The sequence below is a fragment of the Cercospora kikuchii genome, assembly GCF_019650295.1.
Source record: "Cercospora kikuchii DNA, contig_00002, whole genome shotgun sequence".
Classification (NCBI taxonomy): domain Eukaryota; kingdom Fungi; phylum Ascomycota; class Dothideomycetes; order Mycosphaerellales; family Mycosphaerellaceae; genus Cercospora; species Cercospora kikuchii.
The window spans coordinates 1,490,090-1,516,666 of record NW_025408583.1 but is presented as its reverse complement, the minus strand read 5'-3'; the positions used below and the strand labels follow the sequence as shown (position 1 = coordinate 1,516,666).

The window sequence follows — 26,577 nt, the reverse complement described above, 5'->3', positions numbered from 1 at the left end:
ATGCCCAAGTGAGTTTGGGGCCTTTGGGCAGGTGCCGGTCGCGGATGCGGGAAGGCACGACTAACTAGGCACGATGCTCGAGCCTTTTCGCGCAGCAGTGCAGTGCGCAGTGCGGCCAGCGGAACGCCTGCTCGCCCTGATGCGACACTAGCGCGCGCACACCTTTGATTGAGTGAGGTGGCAGCGTGGGAGGCGATGATGGGGAGCAGTGGCAGTAGCGCAGTGCGGTGCAGTGCAGTGCAGTCCAGCACACTCCTCGGCGGCTGCGTGCAGCAACGCGAACGGAGGGCGATCTGCACGCACACGGCAGCGGCGATACTTCCAGGAGGGACGACAGCACCAGGAGCGTGGGCTGCTAGGGTATCCACTATCCACGGCACTGGTCCAGGTACGCAGGGTCACAGAGGTCGTGGCGCTTTCAAGGTTCATCGGGAGAAGGCTTGCCAAACCTAGCATGCTCCCAGCGGCCAGAGATGATGATGACTGCAGGCTGCGACGATGGCGATGAGATGAGCCCTGCCGGTGCCAGTGCCAGGCAGAGGCAGACGCAGGCTCGCCAGACGTCGTGTTGCTCATCCGCGCACCAACACACCGCACGGCCACATCGTCCAGCAACGCTGCTTCCACGATCCGAGGGAAGCAGAGTGCGCCGTCGTTGCGAGATGCCTCGTCTGCGATTGAGTGACGCCTTCTGACGACTCTCGCGCACGGCACTGGGGAATCGCGCTCCTCTCGATACATCCTGCACCACCGCGCCGTCTCGTCTGGTCCGAGACACCACCCTGGCGCCTCGTGCTACGGCAGAACATAAACTTGCGCAGCCATACGAGACATTGTGGTTGCCATACGACCTTCCAGCTTCACCCCCAGCAGCATCCGTGAGGGAGTCAAAGTGACTTTGATATAGAGTGCTGGTGAGACTCTCACTTCGCATCGAGCCGCCGCCGCCGCCGCCGGCGGAGTTGGGCAGCAACATCTGTTCTCGCGCAGATCCTCGTCCAAGTCGCAATCCTCAGAGTTCTGCCCGGCCGACGGCTCGACAAGGGAACCTGTGACGTTGCTCGGCTCCGGCAGAATGGTTATTACAAGTTGCTTTGGGTCCGGGCACATGGGCGAGCGCCAATAACGCTGCGCTGCGCTCCTCTCCAGCGACCATCCGCGCTCCCTGCACCTTTTCGCTTCATCAGGTCGACGCAACATGGAAACTGCCGTAGGCCGCACCGCACCGTCCGCCGGTCATGTGCGCACTGCAATCTTCGCCTGCGCAGTTCATCACACCCACTCTGCAAATTGTCATGGCCGTGATTGGCCGGGGCCGCCGCGAATTTACGAATTCTCGCGACGTGTGCCTATCAGCATTTTGCTGTGCGTGCATGTGCATGTGCATTGGCGCGATCCTGCTGACAGCGGTCTGGCAACATGTCGCTCAAAAGGTTATGCGCCGCAAAGTTCAAACGCCGGCCGCGAGGCAGATGGGGGAGCTGCTGCCACCTCGCCTCACAGTCCCGTTGATCAGCGACCGCAGCGACGCCCACGCCACCAAACGCGCTCCTGACGACTTGAGCAAATTACCGAGCGCAATGCTCGTGCTGCCAGACGCTCATTTCGCCCCAGCTCGCCAATCCCTTCCAGAAGCCCGTGACCTGCTGCTCTAGCGCTTCTCGGGCGACGAGGCTACGATGCCGTGCTGCCAACAAATGGACTAACAATCCTGCCCGCACGTGGTCGCTGGCGCTAGTCGAACGGATCTGAACCTTGATCCACCATGCGCCCACCATTCGTTGCCGACTCGACTCGCATCCTCCCTCGATACAGCACTCCAGTCGACGTGCGCGATGCGACGACCGCCGGCCGCCTGTGCGTCTTCCGCTGCAGCACCAGCACCACGTTTGGCCATTGCGACATCTTCCGTCGTTACCCTGTTGCAGGCTTGCAGCAACTCGCACCGTGTCGCACCTGGATGGCCTTTGGCTTTGGCGGTCAAGCGAGCAGGAGCGCGCCGCTCGATACGTTCAACACGACACACGCCAGTACCGCCGCCTTAGCTGCTTCTGCCTCCCTCCCTTCCCCCTCCTGTTGCAGCGGAGCTGGCGGGTCGCGGCAAGTGGTGTGCTTGTTGGGCCACTGCGAGTCAGATCGGTGCAGCCATTGCTGCTGCAGGCGGGGACCGTTCCTGAATATTGCGCCAACCACGTTCCTTAGCACAGCGCTCGCCGCTCTGCTCCTGAGCGACCCAGTGTAATAAACGAGGTCGCTGGCTCAGGATTGCATGCACGGAGCACGATGCACAGCCATACCACCTTCGCCGTCATCATACGGGATCACACTGGTTCGTAACTGCGTATGTGCATCATCGTCGTGGCGCTGGCCGCCGCTGTTTGTGGAACCAATCAGCCATCTCGAGAAGCAAGCCGTGCACCCACCGCCTCTGCAACGACATCATATAGCGCTGGGTTATGACCACGTGGAGTCCCGAACGCCATGATGCGCGATACCGATTGCGTGCAGTCTAGCGCGTGGCTCGCGAGAAAGAAAGTCGAACCGGCTCTGCTCGCTACACACTCACGAGCACTGCAGTGGATCGTGACTAGGGCCGCTGTAGATGGCAAGCCACTGCCGCTTCGCTCTCTCTCTCTCTCTCGCAGCCCCGTGGTCGCACGCTTGAAACCCATCCCGGCGTCGCTAGAGGTGGGTTCCGTCTGCATTCGGATGCATCGCAACAAGCCGACCCACGCATGGCTCGACCCTGCGACCGCAGCCTTACCGCACATTATGCGAGCGCTCTTTTCTCCGTCGCTACGCTCCGCAGAAGAATACTAGGAACTAACTCCAGCTACGAACAGACAGCGCATACCACAGACACGCCAAAGCGCCATGCCATGCAGGTGGCGTCTCCATCGATGTAAAGCGAACGCCAGATCGAGGATTCCTCCGAGGCGTCTCTAGCTTGCCTGTTCTACGTCAGCGTTACCTCGTCGTCGCAAACGAGGGCGCGATGCTGGGCGTCAGGAGAAGTCCAGCCGAGATGATGTGTGCGTACCAAATTCCATATCGAGGACAGCCAGAACGACGGTAAATTTCGAATTGGTATCAAGACTACATAGAAGCGGACGATACCAGACGCCTCAGGTGATGGGAATGCATCGAGCGCCCGATATGTGCACCGAAGCACTTTTGCGCTTTTCTCACGTTCGTGCGCAAAGTAGGACCAACGCCATGTGCCAAGCTTAGCCATGGGCACACGAGCCGTGGCTGGCTGATGAAGGGGTGTCTTCATCTTTGACATGAGCTCGGTCCCGGAGCATGACTGACGACATCTGCTCGGACCGCGTGAAATAGGATCACGAACCAGATCCTCTGCAGCCATGTGTCACTCGCTACCGTGGATCTGGATCTCCTTGTCCCACACAGACGTAACTCGCAACATTCTCGGTTTGCATAGAAGTGTTCCGCGACATCACGAGCAACGTGGCTGGTGCCACAAATACCATGCTGCTGATGGAAGCTGAAGAAATCGTGTCCTGCGGTGGTACAGAAGAATCTCGAACATATCCAGCGTGGGGGCATGTACATGGCGCTACCGCTTCATTGGACGGCCTGTTGGGCGCTCGAACAACCACAGCTACCACAGGTACTGTTCATATTCTGTGCAGTAGTGCTGTGTCTGCTGCGCGTCAGCGATTGCCTTTCCTGTTTGACTATTGGCAGACAAAGTTCAAACTTGCAGTAGTCGAAGACGCTGACGCCTGGTACTATCGACTTGCGCCAACGCATCAACGACAACACTCTTGCATGTCGTGAGACAGAACATGCAACGAACACGTCCGATTCTGTGCGATCGCATTAACTGGATGGAGGAGCATACGCTCGGAATCAACAACACTATCAGAGAGGTGCATTGCCACGCCACCGTCGCTCGAGATATTGACTTACTGCTTGACGTCCCACATCCTGGTCTTGCTTTTCAGCAATCATGCGGACAATTAGTCCGCTGCAGCTTCACAAATGCATACCGAAGCCCGACATGCGGCTAGCATCTATGACTACGCAGGTGTTCTGAGCGAGATTCGCCGCACATTTGGCGCCATCGATCTGAGCCGCAAGTGCATGCGAGAACCCTTCCCTTGCGTTACTGAGATACTGCTTGCACAAGCGATGTAGCGAGCAGTGTCGCTACCGCTGCACGTAATGCTGACAGGGTTTAGGCTGCGAACCATCAATGTCACAAGCCTCAGATGCTGTGGACCAGAAGGTAGCCTAACTCAGTGGCTCGATGACTGCTTTTCCTCAGCTTTACTTGTTCATCATCGCAGAGAATTTTTTGAGTAGGAGAGCGGTGATTCACGCGCATGCGCCCGTTCGACTGTAAGTCCTGTGCAGCTCAGAAGCGCGCTTCTCCTGTTCAACACAGGGCGAAGGCGAGCAGGCCCCTGTCACGTAAAGTGGTGCTGGAAGTCAATTCGGAGGAGGCACAAGTGACAACTATGGCATAGGTACGGGCTGGTAAACTCAAGGTCTTGTAGTGAGGTTTCCGTAAGCGCTAGATCGCAAAATTACCACAAACACGACATCTACTCTGGACAGCGAAATAGAAGCTCGAAAACACGCTCAGACTGGCAACTCTGCTTCCGACTGACATTGTACATACGCCTTCCTCGCTGCTCCTAATCGTGTGCCTTGGCTACGCTGCGAAACGCAGAGGTTCGAGTTTCCAAACAGCACTTGCATTTTTCGCTGTACCAGAGCTTCCTGAAGAACTCGATGCTCAATGCGCAGCTGACCTCGACACGCAGATGAGCTTTGAGTTACTGATCAAGGACGACTGCTCGGGTCTTGTGATTGGTGCTATACATGGCGTATATCCGCGGATCGTCTGTATCCTTCGCAAGTGTAAAGACATGGTCTGCCACTATGAGAACGACAGCGTATCAGCCAAGAACCGCTGCAACTCATACGCGTTGTATGCGGTTGGACTTGGCCAGGACGCTGGAGTCGAAACCGTATGAGTTTGTGGTGGAATGATGTCGCACCCCATCAACCAGCTTGACCGTATTCTCCCAGAGAAGAGGACCAAGACTGCCATCCTTCTCAAGAAGAGATTTAACAGTTCTCAGAAGCAGAAACCCGATTTGTACGATGGTATGACTCTGCAGGACTGTTATAAAGGTTGAGGTCGGGAATGCGCGACAGCTCAGAGGAGTTTCTCGGATGACAAGAGAGCCCAAGAGCACCAGGAGAACCTGATTGTAGGCGAGAGACACCAGGCCTCGTTCCCCGCCAATGCCCTTCTTGTACGGGATACTTACAATCGAGCGAATGATTCACAAAGAATCGAGCGGCGTAGCTTGGACGAGAGGCGAAGGCAATGCAATGGGTCAAAGACAGCTGACTGACCGGACAGCTACGTGAGCTATGTGAATGGTCTTCGGATGCCATCAAAGAAGTCTGCCTCAGTTCCAAAGGTCCAGACGTCTTGACGGGCGTCCAGCTGTATTCGAACACATGGGCGGGACACTGAGCCGGGGAGGACGCCCTTTCCACCGTTTCGTACACCAGAAGGACGTGAATGAGGATGGTCCCGCATCGAATTTGTGGGGAGAGACATTTGGCGTGGGTTCCCATCACGGACGGATGATTCAGTACACCGATTTCGAACTTGGGACGCACAACAAGCAGCAGTGAGGCTGGGGCAGAGAAAAACATCTTGCGGGGCTTCTTGGACTTCAACGAAGAGTTTGTGATAGGGAGGAAATCTTCCAGAATTACAAGACTTCCGCAGAGAACTGGTAGGATGATGCGTGCTTCTGGCGACAAATTTTTGCTGACGCTCTCAGATACAGATCTACCTTCCACATCGGCGGAGAGAGATGCTGTGAGAAAGGTATTAGATGATGCTTGATTCTAGTCATAATCCCGATTCAGTGCTTATAAGTCATCAACTTGCACGAGCAATGATGGGGTCAAATCTAGCAGAGAGCACGCGGAAGTGTGCTTGCTTCTGGTCGCGTACACTCGCTGATGCTCGCAAGTGTGCAGACTGTTCGCATGCCTTCGAGCGAGCCCTTGTAGAGAGGTAACGCATTCACCTGCTCTTACTCTCACAACTCGATTCCCTTCTCCAATCTGAATTTATTTCTTGTCGATCCTTTCACGCCCACGTCGACCTTGAATAGACCACCCTGATATTTCACACTCCATGGATACTTTTCCGGTTCCTCCTCTGCTGCAGTCGTGATGAAAAGCTCTGTACCGCAGATCTCCGGACAAGTCACACATCTCGTCGGAACATCTACTTCAGCCACGATTTCACCCTTCGGATCAACTCGGACGACTTTCCCTGTCCCAAACAGTGCAATCCAGAAATGGCCTTCTTCATCCTGACAATGTCCATCCGGCACTCCACCTTCGATAGGACATTTGAAAAACGTCTTGCCTTCATCGAACCGAATCTCACCAGTTTCGGGATTGTAAGGATATTGTCTAATCTCTCCCGTTGGAGAATCGGTCAGGTAGATGGTGTCGTCGTTCAAAGACCACGATGTGCCATTTGGGATCGTAACGTTTGATTTGACGCGATGAATGCTGAGGTCTGGGTCTAGGCGGAAAATTATGCCTTCGTCGGTGAAGGGCTTGGAGCCTATGACGGCTGGGTCATTCATGGTCCCGACGTAGAAGCGGCCTTTTGTGTCGACTGCCCCGTCATTGGAGCGCATGCGATGAGCGAGAGAGGAGCCTTTGCCTGGAATTTGTTAGTCCTAGAAGATAAGAACAAAAGCAATAAAATCGAAAGACTCACCAGGCTTCCCACCCCCATCGTCCTTCTTTTCTGCATCTGTCCAGAACTCCTTCAAGACCCTCATCTTTCCCGTCTTCTTATCGAAGGTTCCATACCCACTCTTGCCTCCGAACACGAATCTCTCACTTCCATCTTCGCCTTCGATATCCGCCGTTGTCCCGATCGAATACACCAGATCCCATTCCTTATGCGAACTGGGTCCTTCCTTCAAGTCAATCGTATGGAGTGTTTCTTTCACGATGTCGACGAAGCGGAGGGAGTGCGTCGAAGCTTCGTAGAATGGACCCTCGCCTAGGCCGCATGAGATGGGAAGGTATGGAGAGGTGATCTTGTACTTTTTGAGTTCGAGAGGCATTTTCTTGTGCTTGTTGTTCTTGCTTGTGGTGGATTTGATACTGTTCTTGGATGTTTGTTGGGGTTTTGCTAGCTGACTCGGCCTCTGTGGTGGCGGCTAAATGTATGGAGGTAACGTTCGGAAAGTGGACCCGAAGTTCGTCATCGTGATTGCCCATGGTATGCCCGCAAGGTGGGAAAGCGCAAAGGTGAAGATGCGAAGGTGTGCAGTCGAACGTCGTGCAACATGGAGAAGCTAGGAGTTGCGTGAACGCAATTTGTCTCTCGAGTGTGGCAGGACATCGTGCCACCCATTTACCGCTCGGGGAACCCCAGTAGGCTCGAGACTGCCCAGAGATTGATACATATTCGCTTTTAGATATGCTGCAGCGTTTCCTCTGCCCTCGTACAAATGCTCTCTTTTTAGAGGCCCGACCATTATTCGTGATGCATCCTTTCGCATTCTTTCTCACGAGAACCTTTGCTTCACCCCTGCAAATCTCCAACACCTCCCAAAGTCATCGTCTTGACCACGATGTATTCATCGATACCATATTTTGATCCTTCGCGTCCGAAACCGCTGTGCTTCACGCCGCCGAAAGGTGCTGCAGGGTCCGAAATGATACCTGTGTTGATGCCAACCATGCCGAACTGCAGGTGCTCCGCCACTCTGTAACATCTCTGGATGTCCTTGGAGAAGAAGTAGCCTGCGAGGCCGACCTCAGCAGCATTGGCCAGCTCAACAACTTCCTTCTCGGTCTCGAATGGAAACAGCGCTGCGACAGGTCCGAATGTCTCCTCGGACGAGATCTTCATCTGCTTCGTCATGTCACGAATGACAGTAGGTGCGTAGAAGTTGGGCCCCAGCTCCGACAGCACCTTTCCGCCAGCAAGAACCTTGCCACCGTTCTGTACAGCATCATCAACATGTGACTGCACTTTGCTGACTGCTCGATCGTGAATGAGCGGGCCATGAGTTACGCCCTCGTCAAAGCCGTGACCGACACTGAAGTTCTTCACCTTCTCCGTGAAAGCCTTTGTGAACTCCTCGTAAATGCCCTTTTGCACATAGATTCTGTTGGCGCACACGCATGTTTGACCACTGCCCCGGAACTTGCTCGCAATAGCACCATTGACAGCAGTTTCGAGATCTGCATCATCAAAGACGATGAAAGGAGCATTGCCGCCAAGCTCAAAAGACAATTTCTTCAGGGTGTCGGAAGATTGCTTCATCAACAGCTTGCCCACTGCGGTGGATCCAGTGAAGGAGACCTTTCGGACAATGTTGCTCGATGTGATTGCTTCGCCAACCTCGGGCGTATTCTCGAGTGATGTAACGATATTGACAACACCGGCTGGGATCCCGGCCCGGTGACCCAACTCCATAATGGCGGCAGCGGTGTATGGTGTCTCTCCGGGAGACTTGGCGACTACTGTGCAGCCTGCTGCAAGTGCCGGCCCGATTTTGCGCGTGATCATCTATGAGAAATATTAGGACTTGCGGAATGCTGAGCGTTGCATGCCAACTCACAGCTGCAGGGAAATTCCATGGTGTAATCAGTCCACAAACTCCAACAGGTTCCTTCACGGTGAACACCCTGTTTCCTGCGACAGTAGCTGGTATCGTGTCCCCTGTTAGTCGCGGTGCTTCTTCGCTGAACCAGTTGAAGAAGCTCGAAGCATAGGCGACTTCGCCTTTGGCATCTGTGAAGGGCTTGCCATTTTCCCATGTGATCAACCTCGCCAGATCTTCGCTGTTCTCGATCAGGAGATTGTACCACTTTCTCAGAATATCTGCCCTTTGCCTCGCAGTCGTCTTTCGAAATGATACCAATGCATCGGATGCGGCTTGGATCGCATCATTGGTATCGTCCTTGTTCATCTCAGGCATGGTGCCAATGACTTTGCCTGTTGCTGGGTCGTGGACTTCGAAGCTCTTGCCGCTCCGAGCATTCACCCATTGTCCATTGATATAGCATTGCTCTTTGAACAGCGTCTTGTCTGCGAGTGGAGGGACCTGGTGGGCGTTCCTCGAAGCTGTGCTGGAAAGCAGTCTGAGGTGGTTCGTTCGACGGATCTGGCTGCGGAGAGCGGGCGTTTTGGCAACGCTGCTGAGAATGGACTTCATGGCTGCGAGCAATGTCTGTGAAGAAAGTTGCGGTAGTAAAAGCGTTCACATTTCTGGTGGTAGTACACGGCCATGTCACAATGGCAGCTCCATCACATCATGGCGAAACATCGTATCGATAGATACCCTCGGCTGTACATGCCCCAAATGGGTTGGTTCCAATACGGAAGGCCGGGCCTGGGACTTACATAAGCCATCTGAGACTGACCACTTCCCACGCCTCTTCCCGAAGCTGCCATGTTGCCAACATCGAAGCCACACCACTGATGATGTACACAACGCTTCGCAAATACAACCGAAACGAGGTGTTCCACCGGACTTAACGCTCATCCGCATAGGACCGGCCCACATGAGAACATGTGGTGCCATCCTGGATGAGCGACATCTTCACGCAGGCATTCCCACGTTGCCTTTGCAGGTCCAAGGCAGGTACGACCAAGTTCGCGCATTCTGGAGGATGAATCTGTCCGTGGAAGCACATCGATCAAAAGCTGGACGTGGCGCACATCATCCATCCGCAGTTCGACTGCCCTCCTGAATGGCCAAGAACGTCCACTGGTGCTGAGTGCTCTGTACATGACTAGTAGATGAGTGCGCACTCGACGACAGGCATCGCCAAGCAGTGCCGGACGTGAACTATACTCGGAGCTCGCCGCCGGCTGCTTAGCAAGACGCAATCCAAACCAACCACTGCTGAGTGAGAGAGTGCTGACAGAGTTCGCCATACTTCAAGGATGCCTGAATTCGCAACCAGTCTCTCGGTGCTCGCGACGAGCATGCGGGATTTCGTTCGATCCGGCGTCAGTCCCATAGCCCAGGATCTGTGGTCTGCGAACCAATGTTCAATACTGTTTTGACTTTCAGTACTAATTGAGCGGCGGAGGAGAATGCTACAGCCGGATGTCTGTGGTTGCACAGGAAGAATTCCAATCACTAATCTTGGTACTTACACGCCAAACAGTGTTCAACGCTCGCCGGGCTTATATGCAGGACCCATGGTCTCTTTGGCCGCCTGCACGATAGCCTCAGCCATGGAACCGAGATCTTCCCAGGAAGTTGACATGTGCTTCCCTACAACGACCTCACTGAAGCCCCTCATCCTCGCATGAGTTCGTATTACCGTTTGTTCAGATGCCCGGAAACGGATAAACTGGTACACTGGTAGACTGTGTGATCGCATTTCTCCAGATGTCCTGACATTCGCAGAGCGACTCTGAACGCTTACCACCCGAAGTATGAAACACTCGTCCGCGGGAGAGCCGGCAAATGACATGCTTACTGCCCAGTATACACCCGTCAGCCACGAGGAAGAGCGACCAAGAGCACTGTCTCCCCGCTCAACATCATTCTTTGCGTGGCGAGGTCGCAAAAAGAAGTCACGACCTCGACAAGCGGCCGCACTCTTTATCGAGTATGGCCTCGAACCCGGAGACCGAACACAAGGTTACGACAAGATTTGCAACATCTGTCGAGAAGGAGTGCGCGGGCCGGTCGTTACGGTGTGCAAGCACACATATTGCTTCTCTTGCATCTACGCATGGCTCGGACGAAGCTCTTTATGCCCTGATTGCCGGCAACAACTCAAGAGAGATTGTACGAGTGACTCCAACACCTCTAATACGGTCACTCCGACCAAAGGCTCTACCGAGCGAAATTCCACGTCGCATGAGATTGGAACTCCGCAGAGCCTGCCTATACCGAAGTCGGGGTATTACTTCAGGGCGCGTAGCCCAGACGTGCAAGAGCTTTCCAACCGACTGGCCGCTTTGACACGATACGATGCGGCGCCACGGACCTCACAGGACACGACAAGCACGACTTCGACCACATCATCCGGCTCGCAAGGTAGCCGCACTTGGTGTCTGCAGAGACGTAGTCCACTCAGAAATCAAGCCGCCGACCTGAACCTGTCCTACCAGCTGCGAGATCACAACCACTCTAGTGAATCGCACCAGCGTCGAAACGATGAGCAAGCCTACACGATAGCGTCCAGCGTCAAGTCAATATCACCCGAACCACCGTCAAGAGTCAAAACGCCATCGCCGCCATCTCCCATGCTCGATACCTTCCGTGCCGACAAGAGACCACACTCTCCTCCCAGGCGACCCGTACAGGACCGGACCCCGCCACCAGTCCCCACCATCACAACCATAACGGTCAACGCCGAAGACCTTCTCAGCACGATGCACCGAATGGAAACAAAACTCCTCTCGAAAGACGACCTCCCTCCCCTTCCCATCCGCTGTCGCGCAATATCCAAATGCATCTGGCGCGAATGGCGAGAACTTCTCTACGCTTATCAAGGTCACGAAATGACCATCGAAGCACTGATCCAAGCTCTGATCGCATCCTTTCAAAAGACCGTCGTCGATTACGGGTGGGCTACAGATTGGAAGAATTTAGATGAGGCGTTCGTGAAGGACGTGCAGAGGATTGCATGGAGTGTTGCTTCTGCTGCTCCCGCTGCTGCTACTTCCTCTCCTGCTGATGAATCGACGGGAGCGGTTGGCCAGGCGACTTGAAATCTAGGGGTACAGTAAGCATATTGCCGTTGTTGCTGGTACAGGACTGGGTGTGCGACGGACACACGGGGCCTTTTGCTTTGCCATTGCTTCTTTCCTCTTCAAGATACTGTACGATGCGAGTATTTGCCGAGACGGGATATTTTATTTAATTGTGATGCTTACGGAAGGATGGAAATGAAATTATGATGGAATGGCAATGGGAGGGACAATACACCAAGAGGAAGGGGTATGATATGATACGTATGCTATGGCCTTGCATGTTTGTCGGTTGTATTAGGTTGGCGTGTAAGATTAGTTTCTTCTCTTCTTTGCTCTAGAAGCTTTGTTTCATACAAAGGTGTACAATTTGCGACCAGGAAAATGGTGGTGGAAATCCAGTCCTTGCTTGTCGATCAATTTGACGGACTGCTATCAAATCTATGAACACATCTTTTCTTCCATTCCGGAACATGTAGACAATAACAGAGAGGGTCATGCATACGCACGTTTGGTTGGCCCTTATATTTTCTGTTTTCCGGATCTTCCCTCATAATCCCACGTTTTCGTCAATCATCAAGATAGTCCTTGGCCACGATCTCGCCATTCTCTTCTGCCTACTCCAATCTACAAGATCTTATCCTTGACATACAGATCCATGTACTCATCCACAGGCATCTGGTACAGTGTCTTAGGGTCGTTGCCCAGGTCGACCAACTTTTTCGTGTGCTCTGCAGAGAAGTGTGGTGCAATGTGGTTCTTGAACTTCTCCAAAATGATCGGCTTGGCCTCTTCTCTTCGGAGTCGGTGGCCGAGTGGTGCCTCAATGACCTCCTCAGGCAGGACGGTGCCGTCCTTCAGGGTCACGGTCAAGGCGTTGGAGATGGTTCGCTTCTCTGGGTCGTGGTAGTCCTTGGTGAATTGTGGGTCCTCCACACACTTGATCTTCTGGCGGAGGGATTCGACGAGCGGCGACTCAGCGGCCTCGCCGCCATCAGTGTAGTCGTCCGCGGTCAAGCGACCGAACACGAGCATGGTGGCAGCCATGTACTGGACGCAGTGATCACGATCGGCGTAGTTGTCCATGGGCTTGAACTGCTTGTCGATGATGCGAATGCAAGCCTCGTGTGTGCGGTTGGTGACGGATTCGATGTCTTCGGCGCTCTTGCCCATCTTCTTGAGCTTGTGGTGGAGACGCTCGGCGGCCTCGACGGCGGTTTGCGAGTGGAATTCGGCGGGGTAGGAGACCTTGAAAAGGACATTCTCCATCACGTAGCTGCCGTATGGGCGCTGGAACTCGAATTTCTTGCCGCCGAAGTTGACGTCGTAGAAACCCCAGACTGGAGTGGAGAGAACGGTGGGGACACCACCCTCACCGCGGAGGACCTTCAAGCACATGTCGACAGCGCGCTGGCAGGCATCACCGGCGGCCCACGACTTACGGGACATGGTGTTGGGAGTGTGACGGTAGGTGCGGAGGGATTGGCCGTCGACCCAGGCTTGGGAGATGGCAGCCTTGGTTTGCTCTGTGTTCAGACCGAGCATCTTGGAGACGACAGCGGTGGAGGCGACCTTGACGTTGACGACGTGGTCCAGACCGACCTTGTTGAAGCTGTTCTCCAGAGCCAAGCAACCCTGGATTTCGTGTGCCTTGACCATGCCCTCGAGCACGTCGTGGATGGTGAACTGCTTGCCATTGCCCACCTTTACGCCGTTCTTGTTCGACCTGTTTGCCCAATCTGCCACAGCGAGGATGGCTCCCAGGTTGTCGGACGGGTGACCCCACTCAGCTGCGAGCCAGCAGTCGTTGAAGTCCAGCCATCGGATCATGGCTCCAATATTGAAGGCGCCGCTAATTGGGTCGAGGACGTATGGTGTACCGGGCACGCGGGTGCCATTGGGGACGGTGGTGCCCTCGACGACTGGGCCGAGCAATTTTGTGCAGGAGGGGAATTCGAGAGCGCGGAGCCCGCAGCCGATGGTATCGAGGAAGACAAAGCGGGCAGTGTCGATCTACACAATCTTGGTCAGTCCAATCTTATGTATGCAGTGTATGGGAGCGCTTACAGCCAAATCCGAGTCAATCTTGTAGTTGTGGATGTAGTCTGCCATGTCCTTGATTTCTGGGTCAAATTCGGGTGCCTTGCCTGGGCGGCCGAGATCTGAGTGTTTCGACATGGTGGTAGAGAATGCTCTGGCGGTGTTCTGCAGACGGAAGGGAGCTGTGCGTTGAGAGGCAGCAAAGGAGAGCCTCGATGCTGCAGCGAGTGGAGCTTTTGTAGTGCTGCTGCTGCTGCTCCGGCTTATGCTTCTGGACGAGCTTCGGAGCAAGTTTCGTGCTGCCAACGACGACATTGCACCGACGATGCCAGCGGAGTGTGGAGTGGAGAGGGTGAGCTGATGCTGGAGGCCTTTCTGAAGGTTGTAGCAGAGGCCAATGGACAACGCTGCGTGCTGGAGCAGAAAAATCGCTGAAGCTCGACGTCAACATGCACAACACACTGCCCTTCCCACAGCGTCAAAGCTTCGACAAGCCCGAGGCTCTCATGGCTCTCATGGCTGTTCTCGGCAGAGACCGGAGCACGCGCTGCCCTGCGCCCAGAGCACCGCGAGCGACATCGGATCGGATCCGGCTGCTTTACGCTTAGCCACGGCTTGGTCGGTCAACACGAGTCGACTTGGAAGAGAGAGCTGGATGCACTTTTGGCGTCGCGACTGCCACTGCGCCGATCCACGGCCATCGTATTCTGTGCAGGCACGCGCTCTACCGCGATTGCCAGCTCAACGCGCCGAAGGTGAGGTTGACACCCGTGGCAGCATTGCACACACGTCTGCAGGCCACGCACCTATTCTCTCACAGCGTCGCGCGTTGTCGATTGAGTCCATTCGCCCACGTCGAGCAGCTAGTGGAAGACTGCAGTCGATCCTGCACGGTGGCAGATGATGAGACGACTTTGTGGTCAAACGCTCCCCAGCTTGCATTAGAAGCAACTCCCAAAGCCAGTCAGTGTGACCGAGGCGTCAAGCATACAGCGACTTCCGTTAGTGCTCCAGGAAGCCACGCCAATGGCCATCCATCCCTGCTCCATTCTCCATACCAACAGCACCTGGTGTGCCTCAGCCTGATATTGCATGTCACGCATCGCAACTAGTAGAACCAGTGTCGCACAACGCCTCGCTAAGATGACAAGCAGGAACAGCTGCCAAGCATGATGGGGGTGACGGATGAGGAGATCAGCCACCGCATTCGGGAGATACAGGACTACAGACTCACCCATGGCATGCTGCTGAAAGAGTTCGACTTCGGCTCACACATTCCGAGTCGACTGAATCAGCTATGGCATCGCATCTCCAAGAAACCCACTACGCCCTGTACCTGCCAGGTACCAGAGACAAGTCTCCCATGGACCACAAGGCCTCTGGCCGTGAGCATACTGCCTACTCAATTTCCCAAGCACCTCTTCAAACAAGCACAAGAACTCCAGCCTCTGTTCGATGAGCTGTATCTGCGAGTAGCGAGCGACCATGAATGGCTGCGCCAAGTCCTCTCGCCTCTGATCGAGCATGACCCACTTGTAGCCAGCTTGTGGAAAATCTATGAGCAGGTGCGAAGTGCAGGCTCAAAGCAGGATGTCGTCTGCGGCATCTTCAGGTCCGACTACCTGATTGACTCCCACGACTCCACGCTCAAGCAAGTAGAAATGAACGTCTTCTCCGCTTCTGGCTTCTCGCATGCCCAAAACGTGGCCAACATGCATCAGCACGTCCAGCGAACATGCGGTAGCTCAGCAGACCTTCCGAAGAACGAGAACGTCGACGGTATAGCGGACATGCTAGCTGAAGCTAACAGCATCTACTGCCATCAACTTGTATCTACCCGAAATGAAGAAGCTACACCGAGCACCGAAGCACCACAAATTCCACACCCGAAGACCTGCATCCTCATGATCGTCCAACCCACAAACTTCAACATTGCTGACGAAAGACCAATCGAACACGCCTTGTGGTCGCGCAACATCCCCTGCTACCGCTGCGAATGGCAAAACGCTCTGTCCCATACTCGACTCGATGATGATACCAAAACGCTTCTCTTCCATCCTCCTAACAAGCAGCCGCCACTCCAAGTCAGCGTAATCTACTACCGTGCCGGCTACCAACCTCACGAATACCTCCACATCACTTCCGGCATGGACTCCCGTCTTCGTCTTGAACTCTCCCGTGCCATCAAATGTCCAGATATCGCCACGCATCTGACGACATGTAAGACAGTGCAGCAGGCGTTGACGAAAGAGGGGGTCGTGGAAAAGTTCTTATCGAGATCATCATCCTTTGATAATGATTCGGCCTCCACGAAGGAGATCGCTGCACTCAAAAGCACCTTTGTGGAAATGCTCTCGTTCGACTCACCTTCATCGAAGAATGACTGGATGAACATCATCTCCGATCCCACGAGAGTGAAAGACTATATCCTCAAAGCGAACGGCGATGGCGGAGGGCATAATGTTTACGGTGAAGCTATACCTGCTTATTTGAAAGGGTCGATAGAAGAGGAATGGAAGAAATTTGTGTTGATGAGAAGAATCGAAAGTCCGAGAGACGCGGAAGGTATGTTGTTGTTGGCTGATGATAGCGTCTTCAAAGGAGATGTCGTGAGTGAGTTGGGAATGGCCGGAACGTGTATCTGGAGGAGAGGAAAGGGAGGAGTGGAGGTCTTGTCGAATCGCTGTGTGGGATGGACGTTGAAGACGAAACCGAGTGGTGTAGAAGGTATGATGGTCGTGAAGGGTGTAGGCGCGATGGATTGCCCGAATTTGATTTGATGGGAATGGGATTCAAGCACCCCTAGCAGCAGAAATGGAAACATCAGAATGGCATTAATCCGTATGCCTCAATTTCTCATCTATCTCTATCGATTCTCGCTGTCACTTTTCTTGCACTCAATCAACGCCAAAATATCACCTCTTCTCCGCCTTCCCAGGCTTCTTCTTCCACAATAAACACCATTTCCCCCACTCTTTCGCCCCTTTACCAAAAACATCCTTCAAATCATCCTTGACCTGCAAAATTTCCCATTGCTCATCATCCCAACTCATAGCTTTTTGCGCTAGACCTCCTGCTCCTCCTGCATCTCTTTCTCTTTCTCTCCCTCTGCTTGTCCCGTTCGATCTTGGCCTGCTATTCGGATTTGCATTCGATTCTACGCCACCTTCGCTGCCATCGACGATATTGGATCCGGCATTTTGGTTTTGTCGACTAAAATTTCGATTTAAGGTATACGCTGGATCTTGATCGCTGTGTGAGCAGCCTATGGCTTCGAGGACTTGGGTTTCGCTGGGTGGGGAGTTGTAAATAGGGAAGAGGTCCGGGTTGTGTCTATGGCAGGCCGAGGCGAGGTATTGTTCGAGGAGCGCGATGCGAGGAGAGGGAATGAAGGTGAGGTCGAGAGGAGACTTGTGCTTCTTAGAGGAAGCTTTGTGATGGTTCTGCTGCTGCTGTGAATTCGGGTCGTGTTCTGTTGTGGACAGCGGCGAAGTGATTGTCTGGTCTTGTTGATGGGGAACGCCGTTACCGTTTGCTGCCGCCTCATCTCCTTTCTCCTCCTCCTTGTTCTTATTACTTGACGAAGAAAAGCGACTGCCTTTCTTCTTCCTCTTCTTCTCCTCGCCGCCTAGCCTCCTCATAACGTCCCTCGAAGTCTTCGCCCCTCTGACAGAAGCATACAACCATACTGCATCCACCTCCGCCGCCCCACCAAATGGCCAAACAGGCACAATAACCGTATCAAACACCAATGCAGGTGGCATCAACAGCGTCGCATACACCGAATGTTTATACGCCTTTCTCTTGGTCCTCTCCATCGAAGCCAGAAATTCCCTCTTCAACGCCTCCTCATCCAGATCTTCGACCTCACTCATCGCGGGCGGATAGATCAATCGGATCTCCTCGGGCGCCACAGAACGATGATATACATCCTCAGCAAGCCTATCAGCCTCATCCTGCAATCCCGCGACACGATTCAAAAACTCCAAATTCGAAGATTTGACTTTGCGAATTCCCCAATCTGTCGCTTTAGTTCCTTTCCATTTGAGCCGTTTCCACTTCGTTGCTTTGCCATTCGGAGGGTCCCTCATTTTCGCTTCGCGGAGCTCTTTGTACCAGTGGCGTTTGGTCCATTGCGTGACGCCTTCTCGTCTGCCTTCTGGAGGTTTCGTGTGGAAAGGCGGAGGAGGGGGCGTGTAGACGAGGAAGCGTTGGGGAATGTCCTCGGGTGCCACGCCTTTGAGATGGGGTTTCGGGTAAGGGATAAGGTAGGCTGTTAAGCTCCGGATATCTCTTCTATAGTCGGTGGCTGAAGGTTCGCTCTGGACGTCAAGTTGGCTTAAGCGCTGTGGTGGCGGCGCGAGGTGCGAAGTGTCCAGTACTGGATGGCCGTTCAGTCCTTGAGGGGTGCGTGGTCTGGCATTGATAATCGGCTGGTATTGTCGAGGCGGTAGCTTTGGTTTCTGCTGCTGTGATCTCCGCGGACTGGTTGGTGAATGCAAGCCGCCATTCGTTTCTGCCATATTGACTTCAGCCGCAAGCCTGAAGACGGGAAAGCAGAGGAAGAAGCCCAGCATAAGAAGTCTTGAGATAGTAAGTCTTGGTCGATGAAACGCCACGCCATGTCAAGTTTCTTGCATCGAACTTTCCTGGGCCCTCCCCTGTTCGACCAGTCGTCCAGACATGGCTGCTTCAAGCCTTTCGCGTTTCAGATTGCAAGACAATTGAGCATCGATGATGATAGCTTGGTGCGCAGTTCCACGATCGTGCGGATAATTGCGATGCTTCTACTGCTTGACATCTCTCGCAGTCTTCCACTCTTCCCAGCCAGGTGCATCGCCCTCAAAGTCAGCGTCGTCGACAATTTCGATGACGCGAACCTTCCACTTTCCAACTCGCAGGACGATGAGTCCGTTGGTGACAACATCGTTCACATGCTGTTCCTTCTGTAAAGGCACAAACTGCAGCTGCCCGCCTTCTGCGAGCGTCGACTGTGATGCTGCCGTCGCAACGTACACGCCGCCCTTGCTGATTGTTCGGGCTCCCTCGGATTTCGTCCCAACAAGTCCGGCGTGATACAGGATTCGTGAGAAAGGTGTGTCGTGAACCAGCGACTCGGGTAACTTTATTCTAGAAGCTGTGTCTTGAGCTGAGGGTTGATCAGCCTCTGTCGATCGCGTCAGAGATGCGAGTGTCGGATTTCTCGAAGCTTCATGTTCTGCTCGAGTACTCTTGGCGATGTCTGCTCCGTGCACGAGTTCCAGCACTTCGCTCGCAAGCAGGTGTTGTGCTTTCCGTTTCCCAGGATCTCTTCGCTGCTCGGTCATGGTCTCTGCTATCTGTTCCACAGGCACGAACGTGAACAGCTTCAGGTATCGCTCCACATCGTCATCGGCGGATCGCAACAAGAAGCCGTACAGGTCGAATGGCTTCGTCATTGAAGAATCCAGCCAGACCGCGTTGCCTGCGCTTTTCCCGAACTTTTCGCCGCTGCTTGTAGTCAGGAGTGGTACTGTCACTCCCATTGGCAAGTGCTCGTCTTTCAATCGGCCTGCGGTGTCCAGCCAAGTTCCAGCGGCACCGTCTTGTGCATGCGACTGCGCAATGTACTTGACCGCGTCGATGCCCGCAATGATATTGCCATACTGGTCTCCTCCTCCAATCTGAATCTGAACGCCTCTTTCTTCATACATCTGCCACCAATCCCACGCTTGCAGCAAAGGATACGTGAACTCAGCAAAGCTCATGCCGTCTCCCTTCTCCATCTTGTTCTTGACAGTATCTCTGCTCAACATAGCGCCCAATCGGGCTCCATTTCCCATCATCCGCAAAAACTTGAGCACATTCAACCCATCGAGCCATTCAGCATTGTTCAACACCTCTTTCTTCCCAAGCTCCTTCTGGTGCAGCCCATGTCGCTCTCCATACTTGAGCACATTGCCCCACAAGCTTTGCACCTGCCCAAACATGCTTTCGAAGTTCTTCTGGATCGCGTCCTCATTCGCTTTCGCTCTGCTTGTTAATCTGCCGGAGGGATCACCCACTTTGGCAGTCGCTCCACCTACCAAGCTGACGACGTGATGGCCATGATAATACAGCCAGAAGAGAGGCATGAAAGGAAGAAGGTGGCCGAGGTGAAGAGAGGGAGCGGTAGGATCTATGCCGGCATAGAAACCTACTTTGCGGGATTCGAGGAGTTTGTTGAGAGCATCGCGGTCACTGAGACTTACCTTAGCCTATGAGTTGCGATTTATTGTGAGTGGTGACTGATACCCTGCGATCTGGTTGACGAGACCTCTTTCCTCGAGTAGGCTAAGCGCGCTCTGTTGGCGATGTGGTGATGCGGACTTGTGGAAAGATCTCACGCATTGCTGACATATGTATGACTGGCGCGCGAAAAGCCTGCTTAAGCTTATGGGAGACATGGCGGCATTGAGCTGTCGAAGCAGAGAGAATGCTGCGTGGATGCGAGAGAGTTGGGAGAGCAGCGGAAGTGAGCTTCGGGGACGAAGTTCGGCGAAACGTGCTTTCCGAGCAGGTCCTCGTCCCTCGTTCTCTGCAAGACAGCGGCATTGTTTAAACCTGCATTCGATCAAGGTCATGAAGCCTTCCATGGGAAGGCGAAAGCCCTCAACATTTACAATTCCTTCGTCGGCATGATGAAAGGCATTCTCATGTTCTGCTGCGAGATTTTAACAATATCCGCACCACAATTAGTCACAGGACCGTTAAGTCTCACTCGAGAACCCATGATGATATTCACAAGATCCTACGCTCCCCAAGCTAACGGATGTCCATACACTAATGCGCCTCGTGCATCAACGCTCCATTGTCTTGGATCAAAGAAGCGTCCAGATGCACCCCTGATCCAGACATTCGTTTCCTGCGCATTTCGAGAATACCCTCTCCACAGTCATCGTGTTGCTTCGCAGAGCTTGTTGAAGCTGGAAGGCTATTGTATGCTCGTGGGGAACCACTCCGGATTCGTCCAACCATTGAGATCCTTGCGCCACTCTTCGCGTGCGCTTTGATGATTACGCTCTCAGCGAGAGGCCCTGACACTTGGTAGATTATCGTTAGCATGGGCGATGTGGACTGGAAGCTGTCGCCGGATTCCTCCCAATTCCGTCGCTCCGTAGCTGAGGGTTCGGGTCTCCACGAGACCCTTAGGGGCGTGTTGCACTGCTAGCTTCATGTCTTACGAAGTTGCCGGGACTCGATGGTGTGGAGAGCGATAAATCAAAACTCGCAGTCGCCTGACAACGCTGACGTAAATGTTTGTCAACAACATCTACCAGAAGAAGTGCACAGTGTGACGCCGTTGTCCCCTTGTCTGCACTTCACTCGTTCTTGACGCGGTTGTTGACATATCGATCAGACTCAGGATCACCATCGTCCCTGAACAGTCGGATCTTCACGTCAAGGTTCAATGTGGAAAGTTTCGGGCTATGGCGAACCCTGGGATGTGGAAGGCAGGGAGCGTGTCAGGTCGTGAGAAGGCGCAGAGGACGGTAGGCTACTTTATGTTCGTCTTGGCGACGGGGGGTGGGCGATGCGGAGTGGTAGGTTTGGAATCTTGTACAGGGTATTCAGCATTGCAAATGGCGTTCTCGTGTCCGTGCATGCTATGCTCGTGGTTGACGCGGGATTGGTGACTATGAGACTCAGTCGAAGCGTGTCCGGCATCTTGGTCGAAGACGAATCTGAGGTGATGTGGCAGACATTAAGTCGCCAGTTGCCCAACGATGCGTTTGAACGGCAGCCGGGGAATTGTTGGCTCTGTTGATCGGTATGAGCAAGACGCTGAAGCAAGTATTTGTGCTGCAGTTCAGGAACCTAAAGTCCTCTCGTCGTGTATTCTTGCGGAGAGAAACACTTCCATGTTCTCGCGTGCCGGGAAGAGGCGAGGATTTAAGACTTGCGCTGTGGAGACGACGCAGAGAAGATGATGTGCATGCTCGGTAACGCCCATCACTGCGCACTTGGGTATATGCCCAGCATTGCATCCGTTCAGGAACCGGAGACGAGCTCCTGTCCCTCGGAGTTGTCTGCACAGCGACACATCGGCAGTCGTCAGTCGTACCTGCACGGGCGGCAGTGTCTCGCAGCGGCACTGGCCGGCCCAAGATGTGGCAGCAATGATGTCGTCGTGGCGATGGCGAACGAGTGGCTGCGCGGAAATTGGGAGAGGCGTGGCGCCCGCTGGCTGTGCAGCAGCTCGTCCGACAACCAGTTTGTGCCCCAGGATCGGCGTCGTGGGCGAGTCGGACAAGCTTTGGCTGTGACGTCTGCGGCAGACCTGTCCTCAAGTCCCGATCCTTCGTTGTTGCCGGAGCAGCCACACGTCGTTTGTCAGAATCACAGAATACGACGCCTTGCTAGCAGAGAGGGCCAGAGCCAGAGCTCCAGCCAAAGCTTCGCAGACGCGAAACAAGAAAGGGTGAAGCTCAACGAATGGCCGCAGCTGGAGCAGTGGGATCAGGTGGCAGAGCTGGCAGTGGAGGCGCGCGGCATCTCTGCAGCTTGAGGGATAGTTCCCAATCGTGTGGTGCCCTGCCAACAATTGATCTGCATTGTTGTGAAGTGCATCGAAAGCACGAGACACGTTCCGGCCTGAGCCACCACACTGCTCACTCGTGACATCATTCCGACAACCCCTGGCGAGACGTATACATACTCTAGAACTCCTCCTCGCCCGTCCAGCCACACATTGCTCTGTACAGACCGCAGAACTCTTGCTTTGGCAGAACATACCACACAATAACCGCATTCACTCAGACCATCAGCCCAGCATGCATCGCACATACTCTATGCGCCAGTCGCGCGCGCCGACTGCCTCGCAAATCCAGAACCCACCGCCACCGTCAGCTTCCACCAAGGGCGGTCGCCTCTTCGGCCGTGCCAACATTGGTATGTCAGAAGCAGAAATTGCGAAATGGGAGCGTTCAGCTAACAGCGAGCAAAGGCCACACATTCCGCAAGTCCGTCCACCCTGGCGCATTCGGTCCAGACCTCGCAAAGAAGCTTTCGCAGCTGGTGAAGATGGAGAAGAACGTCATGCGATCAATGGAGCTTGTGGGCCGTGAGCGCATGGAGGTTGCTCAGCAGCTGTCTTTGTGGGGCGAGGGTTGCGATGATGATGTTTCCGACGTGACTGACAAGCTCGGTGTCCTCATCTACGAAATCGGAGAGCTAGAGGATCAGTTTGTGGACCGCTACGACCAGTATCGCGTGACGATCAAGAGCATTCGTAACATCGAGGCTTCCGTCCAGCCCAGCAGAGACCGCAAGCAGAAGATCACCGACCAAATCGCACAGCTCAAGTACAAGGAGCCCAACAGCCCAAAGATTGTTGTGCTCGAGCAGGAGCTTGTCCGTGCTGAGGCCGAGTCGCTCGTCGCCGAGGCACAGCTGTCCAACATCACCCGCGAGAAGCTGAAGGCTGCCTTCACCTACCAGTTTGATGCACTCCGTGAGCACAGCGAGAAGATGGCCATCATTGCCGGCTTCGGCAAGCACCTCCTCGAGCTCGTTGATGACACTCCAGTCACTCCCGGCGAGACCCGCAACGCCTACGATGGATACGAAGCCTCCAAGGCTATCATCCAGGACTGCGAAGATGCCCTCACCAACTGGGTCGAGCAGAACGCCAAGGTCACCTCCAGCCTGTCCCAGCGCACTCGCACACTTTCGCAACGCCGCCGCAACAAGAACTCCGGCCACGACCTGGCTGACCAGGACCAGGACCGTGAGTCTGGCATGTGGGTGTCTGCTGAGCAGCACGGCGCCGGACAAGACTACGACGATGAGGACTCTGTCCGCGGACGTGAAGTCGCAGCATAAGCAGCCGATTGGAAAAATGTGTTATTTGGAAAAACAACGAGTGAAAGTTATATACCCTGGGAAAGCGAAGAAAGCGCGTAATACTGTACGAGCAGCACAGGATCACAGCCGAGCGACGACCTCACGAGTTTTTATATTTTATGGGAAATCAGCAGCGTCGTATATGATAATGTCTTTTGACCGAATACCATTTCACCATTTCGCATCTCATCTCTCATCCGCATCGCGTATCACGCTTACGCACTACTAGGATCATGTCCTGGTGTTGCTCACCCCTCCACGGCGGGCTTCGGCTTGTCGCCATCCGCACCTTCCGCTCAACGTCACCCGCACGTTGGAGCTTTCAGTCAGTCATCAAGTCTCGTGCAGATGTACTTCTCAGCACTACAGTTGTACTTCACATGGGCATCGGACTCCAATGCCGATGAGCTGTGGACAAGCTTTCCAAGTTGGAGGCTCGCGAGCTCCAGCTGCTGCCATGCTCCTTCGGCCAGCTCTGCCATTCTTCGGTGGAAATTAGTCCGCCGCGATATCCGCTATGCGTGTCCGAGTTCGGCGAATGAATAAGAAGTCGACATCGCCAGCTGCTATCACTGAGTAGCTAATAACTGTGTCTCAAGATTGGAAATAACATAACAGCGACAAGAACAGGTAGAGCAGCAGCCACTGCTTCGACATCGCGATACCGACAGACGGTCAGCAACCACAAATCTCAAGCACATCAGAATACCTCAAACCGAATCTCTGCAACATGGCAACCAACGGCCACTCCTCGCAAAGTCCAAAAGTCCCTCCTCCTGGCATCTGGGCTCCAGCAGTGACATTCTTCGACCCAGTCACTGATGAACTCGACCTTACCTCCCAAAAGAGATACTACTCTTACCTGTCCCAACACCTCGCTGGCCTCGTAATTCTCGGCACCAATGCCGAAACATTTCTCCTCACACGCCAGGAACGTGCTGCACTCTTGCGCACCGCCCGCGAAGCCGTCGGACCTGACTACCCCATTATGGCAGGTGTGGGCGGTCACTCGACGAAGCAGGTGCTGGAATTCATCCAAGATGCTGTAGAAGCCAAGGCGGATTCCGTCCTGGTTTTACCTTGTGCTTATTTTGGAAAGCAGACGACGATGAAGGTTGTCAAGGACTTTTATGGCGAAATAGCAGAGAAGAGTCCTTTGCCAGTTGTGATCTACAATTTTCCTGGTGTTTGTAACGGAGTGGATTTGGATTCGGAGACGATTGCCGAGCTGGCGAAGAAATACAAGGTATGTTTGTCGTTGTCTGGGAGAACTGTGACGGAGTTCTAACGCATGAGTACAGAACATTGTCGGAACGAAGTTGACCTGCGCTCAAGTCGGCAAAATCACTCGTCTCACATCGCACTTCCCCTCCACAGAGTTCGCTACGTATGGTGGACAGTCTGACTTCCTCATCGGCGGTCTCGCTTCCGGCTCTGCGGGCTGTATTGCAGCTTTCGCCAACATCTTCCCGAAAACTGTCTCTCACATATACAAGCTCTGGACATCTGGCAAGACTGAGGAAGCTCTGCGAATCCACCGCATCGCGGGCCGAGCTGAGAATTTCAGCAAAGCCGGAATTGCAAACACAAAGTATGCGGTGAGTTTGACAAGTGCCAAGTATGCGGGTATCGAGGGCGCGGAGGAGAAGTTGAAGCCACGAAAGCCTTATGAGGAGCCCAGTGACAGTACCAAGGCGGACATCAGGAAGACAATTGAGGAGATGGTCAAGATTGAAGAGTCGCTATAGAGACAGCAAAGGCGTGGTCATCAAGGAGTAGAGGAATATTCATCGAGAAGATCGTGGCGATAGAAGTGGTCCAGATGTCTTGCAGCTTGTTCATAATGAGAAATGAGAACCACGACATGAATATCTCAGGTCTCTTCGCGAGCCGACACCGAGATCTTCAGAGAGTTCTCGGTCTTGGATCAAATTGTGAGGGATTTTGGAAGAATGTGTAGAAGGTACGTACCTACTCACCTTCCTCGTGCAGAGCTCCATGTGTTGACCTCGAAGAGCTAAGGTGCCTGCAGATCTATGAAGACACTGCCACACCTCCTGCGAACACGGCTGACTAGCGCCGGATCGACAAGAGCACCACCAAATGCAGAAATCTCCGATGCAGAGGGTGCGGCTCTGTCACTGGAGGGAACTGAAAGTATTCGTCGCTGTCATGCGGTCGCATCCTGCCCACCAGAGCATCCAATCCTGTCTCAGTAGAATCATGTGCTGTCGAAACGCGTATTCGCGACTCTCCAATACAATGCTCGACTATGAGACCTCTTGCGCTGTCGAGCTCGGATTAGCTCGGACGCATCCAGGACGTCGCTACATTTGGATTGCAAGATGAAACCCCATGCCCCGCCGGCCTATCCTGAAGCACTTGGCTTGATCGATGAGAGGAAGGTCTATAAGAGTATAACACATCACCGTCAGGTCATTCTCTCCGAGTTCCGAGATCAGCTGTTCCCCAATATATGACAGGATCACTTGGTCTTGTACAATAAGCCTTACAAGCTCCAAGATCGCCGTCAGGCCTTCCACACCGTGACGCACGCGGGAAGCAAAAAATCTCCCATTGGTATGTTCATGCCCCCGATTCGTCTCTGGACGGAGCTACACTGCACGCTTATGGCCGTAGCGACTTGCTGACTTTAGAAGGTCACATTGGCATGGCCTTGCATGAACAATAGCCTCTCAGCCGGCCAAGGCTACTATCAGATATTGGAACGCCTGATCATTGTATATTCACGGCTTCGCATATTCCGGAGGCTTGATGGGCATGATCAGATGCATAATCATTACAAAGTTGAGCCCTGCTCGAATCTAACCTGCACTGCTCAAGATCAACGTCAAAAGTGACCTGCGACGATGCAACATCGAGCGGCATTCGCATCATAGTCTGGACGCCTCAAG

At 54.0% G+C, this 26,577-nt stretch overlaps 9 protein-coding genes across 9 annotated transcripts; 4 read left to right on the top strand and 5 right to left on the bottom strand.

Annotated features, from left to right (window-relative positions):
* Positions 1–6,098: 6,098 nt before the first annotated feature.
* CKM354_000281000 (uncharacterized protein) lies at positions 6,099–7,151 on the bottom strand (the record flags this gene model as incomplete). Its single annotated transcript, XM_044797979.1, has 2 exons — positions 6,099–6,739; positions 6,797–7,151. 2 exons carry the CDS (start codon positions 7,149–7,151, stop codon positions 6,099–6,101), a joined length of 996 nt encoding a protein of 331 aa, XP_044653914.1.
* A 464-nt stretch (positions 7,152–7,615) lies between these two features.
* Positions 7,616–9,257, bottom strand: CKM354_000280900 (uncharacterized protein; the record flags this gene model as incomplete). Its single annotated transcript, XM_044797978.1, has 2 exons — positions 7,616–8,608; positions 8,661–9,257. 2 exons carry the CDS (start codon positions 9,255–9,257, stop codon positions 7,616–7,618), a joined length of 1,590 nt encoding a protein of 529 aa, XP_044653913.1.
* Positions 9,258–10,492: 1,235 nt separating this feature from the next.
* Positions 10,493–11,779, top strand: CKM354_000280800 (uncharacterized protein; the record flags this gene model as incomplete). The annotated part of the gene is made up of 1 exon (XM_044797977.1): positions 10,493–11,779. One exon carries the CDS (start codon positions 10,493–10,495, stop codon positions 11,777–11,779), a length of 1,287 nt encoding a protein of 428 aa, XP_044653912.1.
* Positions 11,780–12,385: 606 nt separating this feature from the next.
* Positions 12,386–14,113, bottom strand: CKM354_000280700 (uncharacterized protein; the record flags this gene model as incomplete). The annotated part of the gene is made up of 2 exons (XM_044797976.1): positions 12,386–13,771; positions 13,826–14,113. 2 exons carry the CDS (start codon positions 14,111–14,113, stop codon positions 12,386–12,388), a joined length of 1,674 nt encoding a protein of 557 aa, XP_044653911.1.
* Positions 14,114–14,967: 854 nt separating this feature from the next.
* Positions 14,968–16,578, top strand: CKM354_000280600 (uncharacterized protein; the record flags this gene model as incomplete). Its single annotated transcript, XM_044797975.1, has 1 exon — positions 14,968–16,578. The coding sequence occupies one exon, from the start codon at positions 14,968–14,970 to the stop codon at positions 16,576–16,578; it is 1,611 nt and encodes a 536-aa protein (XP_044653910.1).
* A 135-nt stretch (positions 16,579–16,713) lies between these two features.
* Positions 16,714–18,375, bottom strand: CKM354_000280500 (uncharacterized protein; the record flags this gene model as incomplete). Its single annotated transcript, XM_044797974.1, has 1 exon — positions 16,714–18,375. One exon carries the CDS (start codon positions 18,373–18,375, stop codon positions 16,714–16,716), a length of 1,662 nt encoding a protein of 553 aa, XP_044653909.1.
* A 210-nt stretch (positions 18,376–18,585) lies between these two features.
* CKM354_000280400 (tyrosine--tRNA ligase MSY1) lies at positions 18,586–20,223 on the bottom strand (the record flags this gene model as incomplete). Its single annotated transcript, XM_044797973.1, has 2 exons — positions 18,586–20,017; positions 20,072–20,223. 2 exons carry the CDS (start codon positions 20,221–20,223, stop codon positions 18,586–18,588), a joined length of 1,584 nt encoding a protein of 527 aa, XP_044653908.1.
* Positions 20,224–22,590: 2,367 nt separating this feature from the next.
* CKM354_000280300 (uncharacterized protein) lies at positions 22,591–23,641 on the top strand (the record flags this gene model as incomplete). Its single annotated transcript, XM_044797972.1, has 2 exons — positions 22,591–22,708; positions 22,764–23,641. 2 exons carry the CDS (start codon positions 22,591–22,593, stop codon positions 23,639–23,641), a joined length of 996 nt encoding a protein of 331 aa, XP_044653907.1.
* A 751-nt stretch (positions 23,642–24,392) lies between these two features.
* CKM354_000280200 (uncharacterized protein) lies at positions 24,393–25,410 on the top strand (the record flags this gene model as incomplete). Its single annotated transcript, XM_044797971.1, has 2 exons — positions 24,393–24,908; positions 24,964–25,410. 2 exons carry the CDS (start codon positions 24,393–24,395, stop codon positions 25,408–25,410), a joined length of 963 nt encoding a protein of 320 aa, XP_044653906.1.
* Between the last annotated feature and the right edge of the window lie 1,167 nt (positions 25,411–26,577).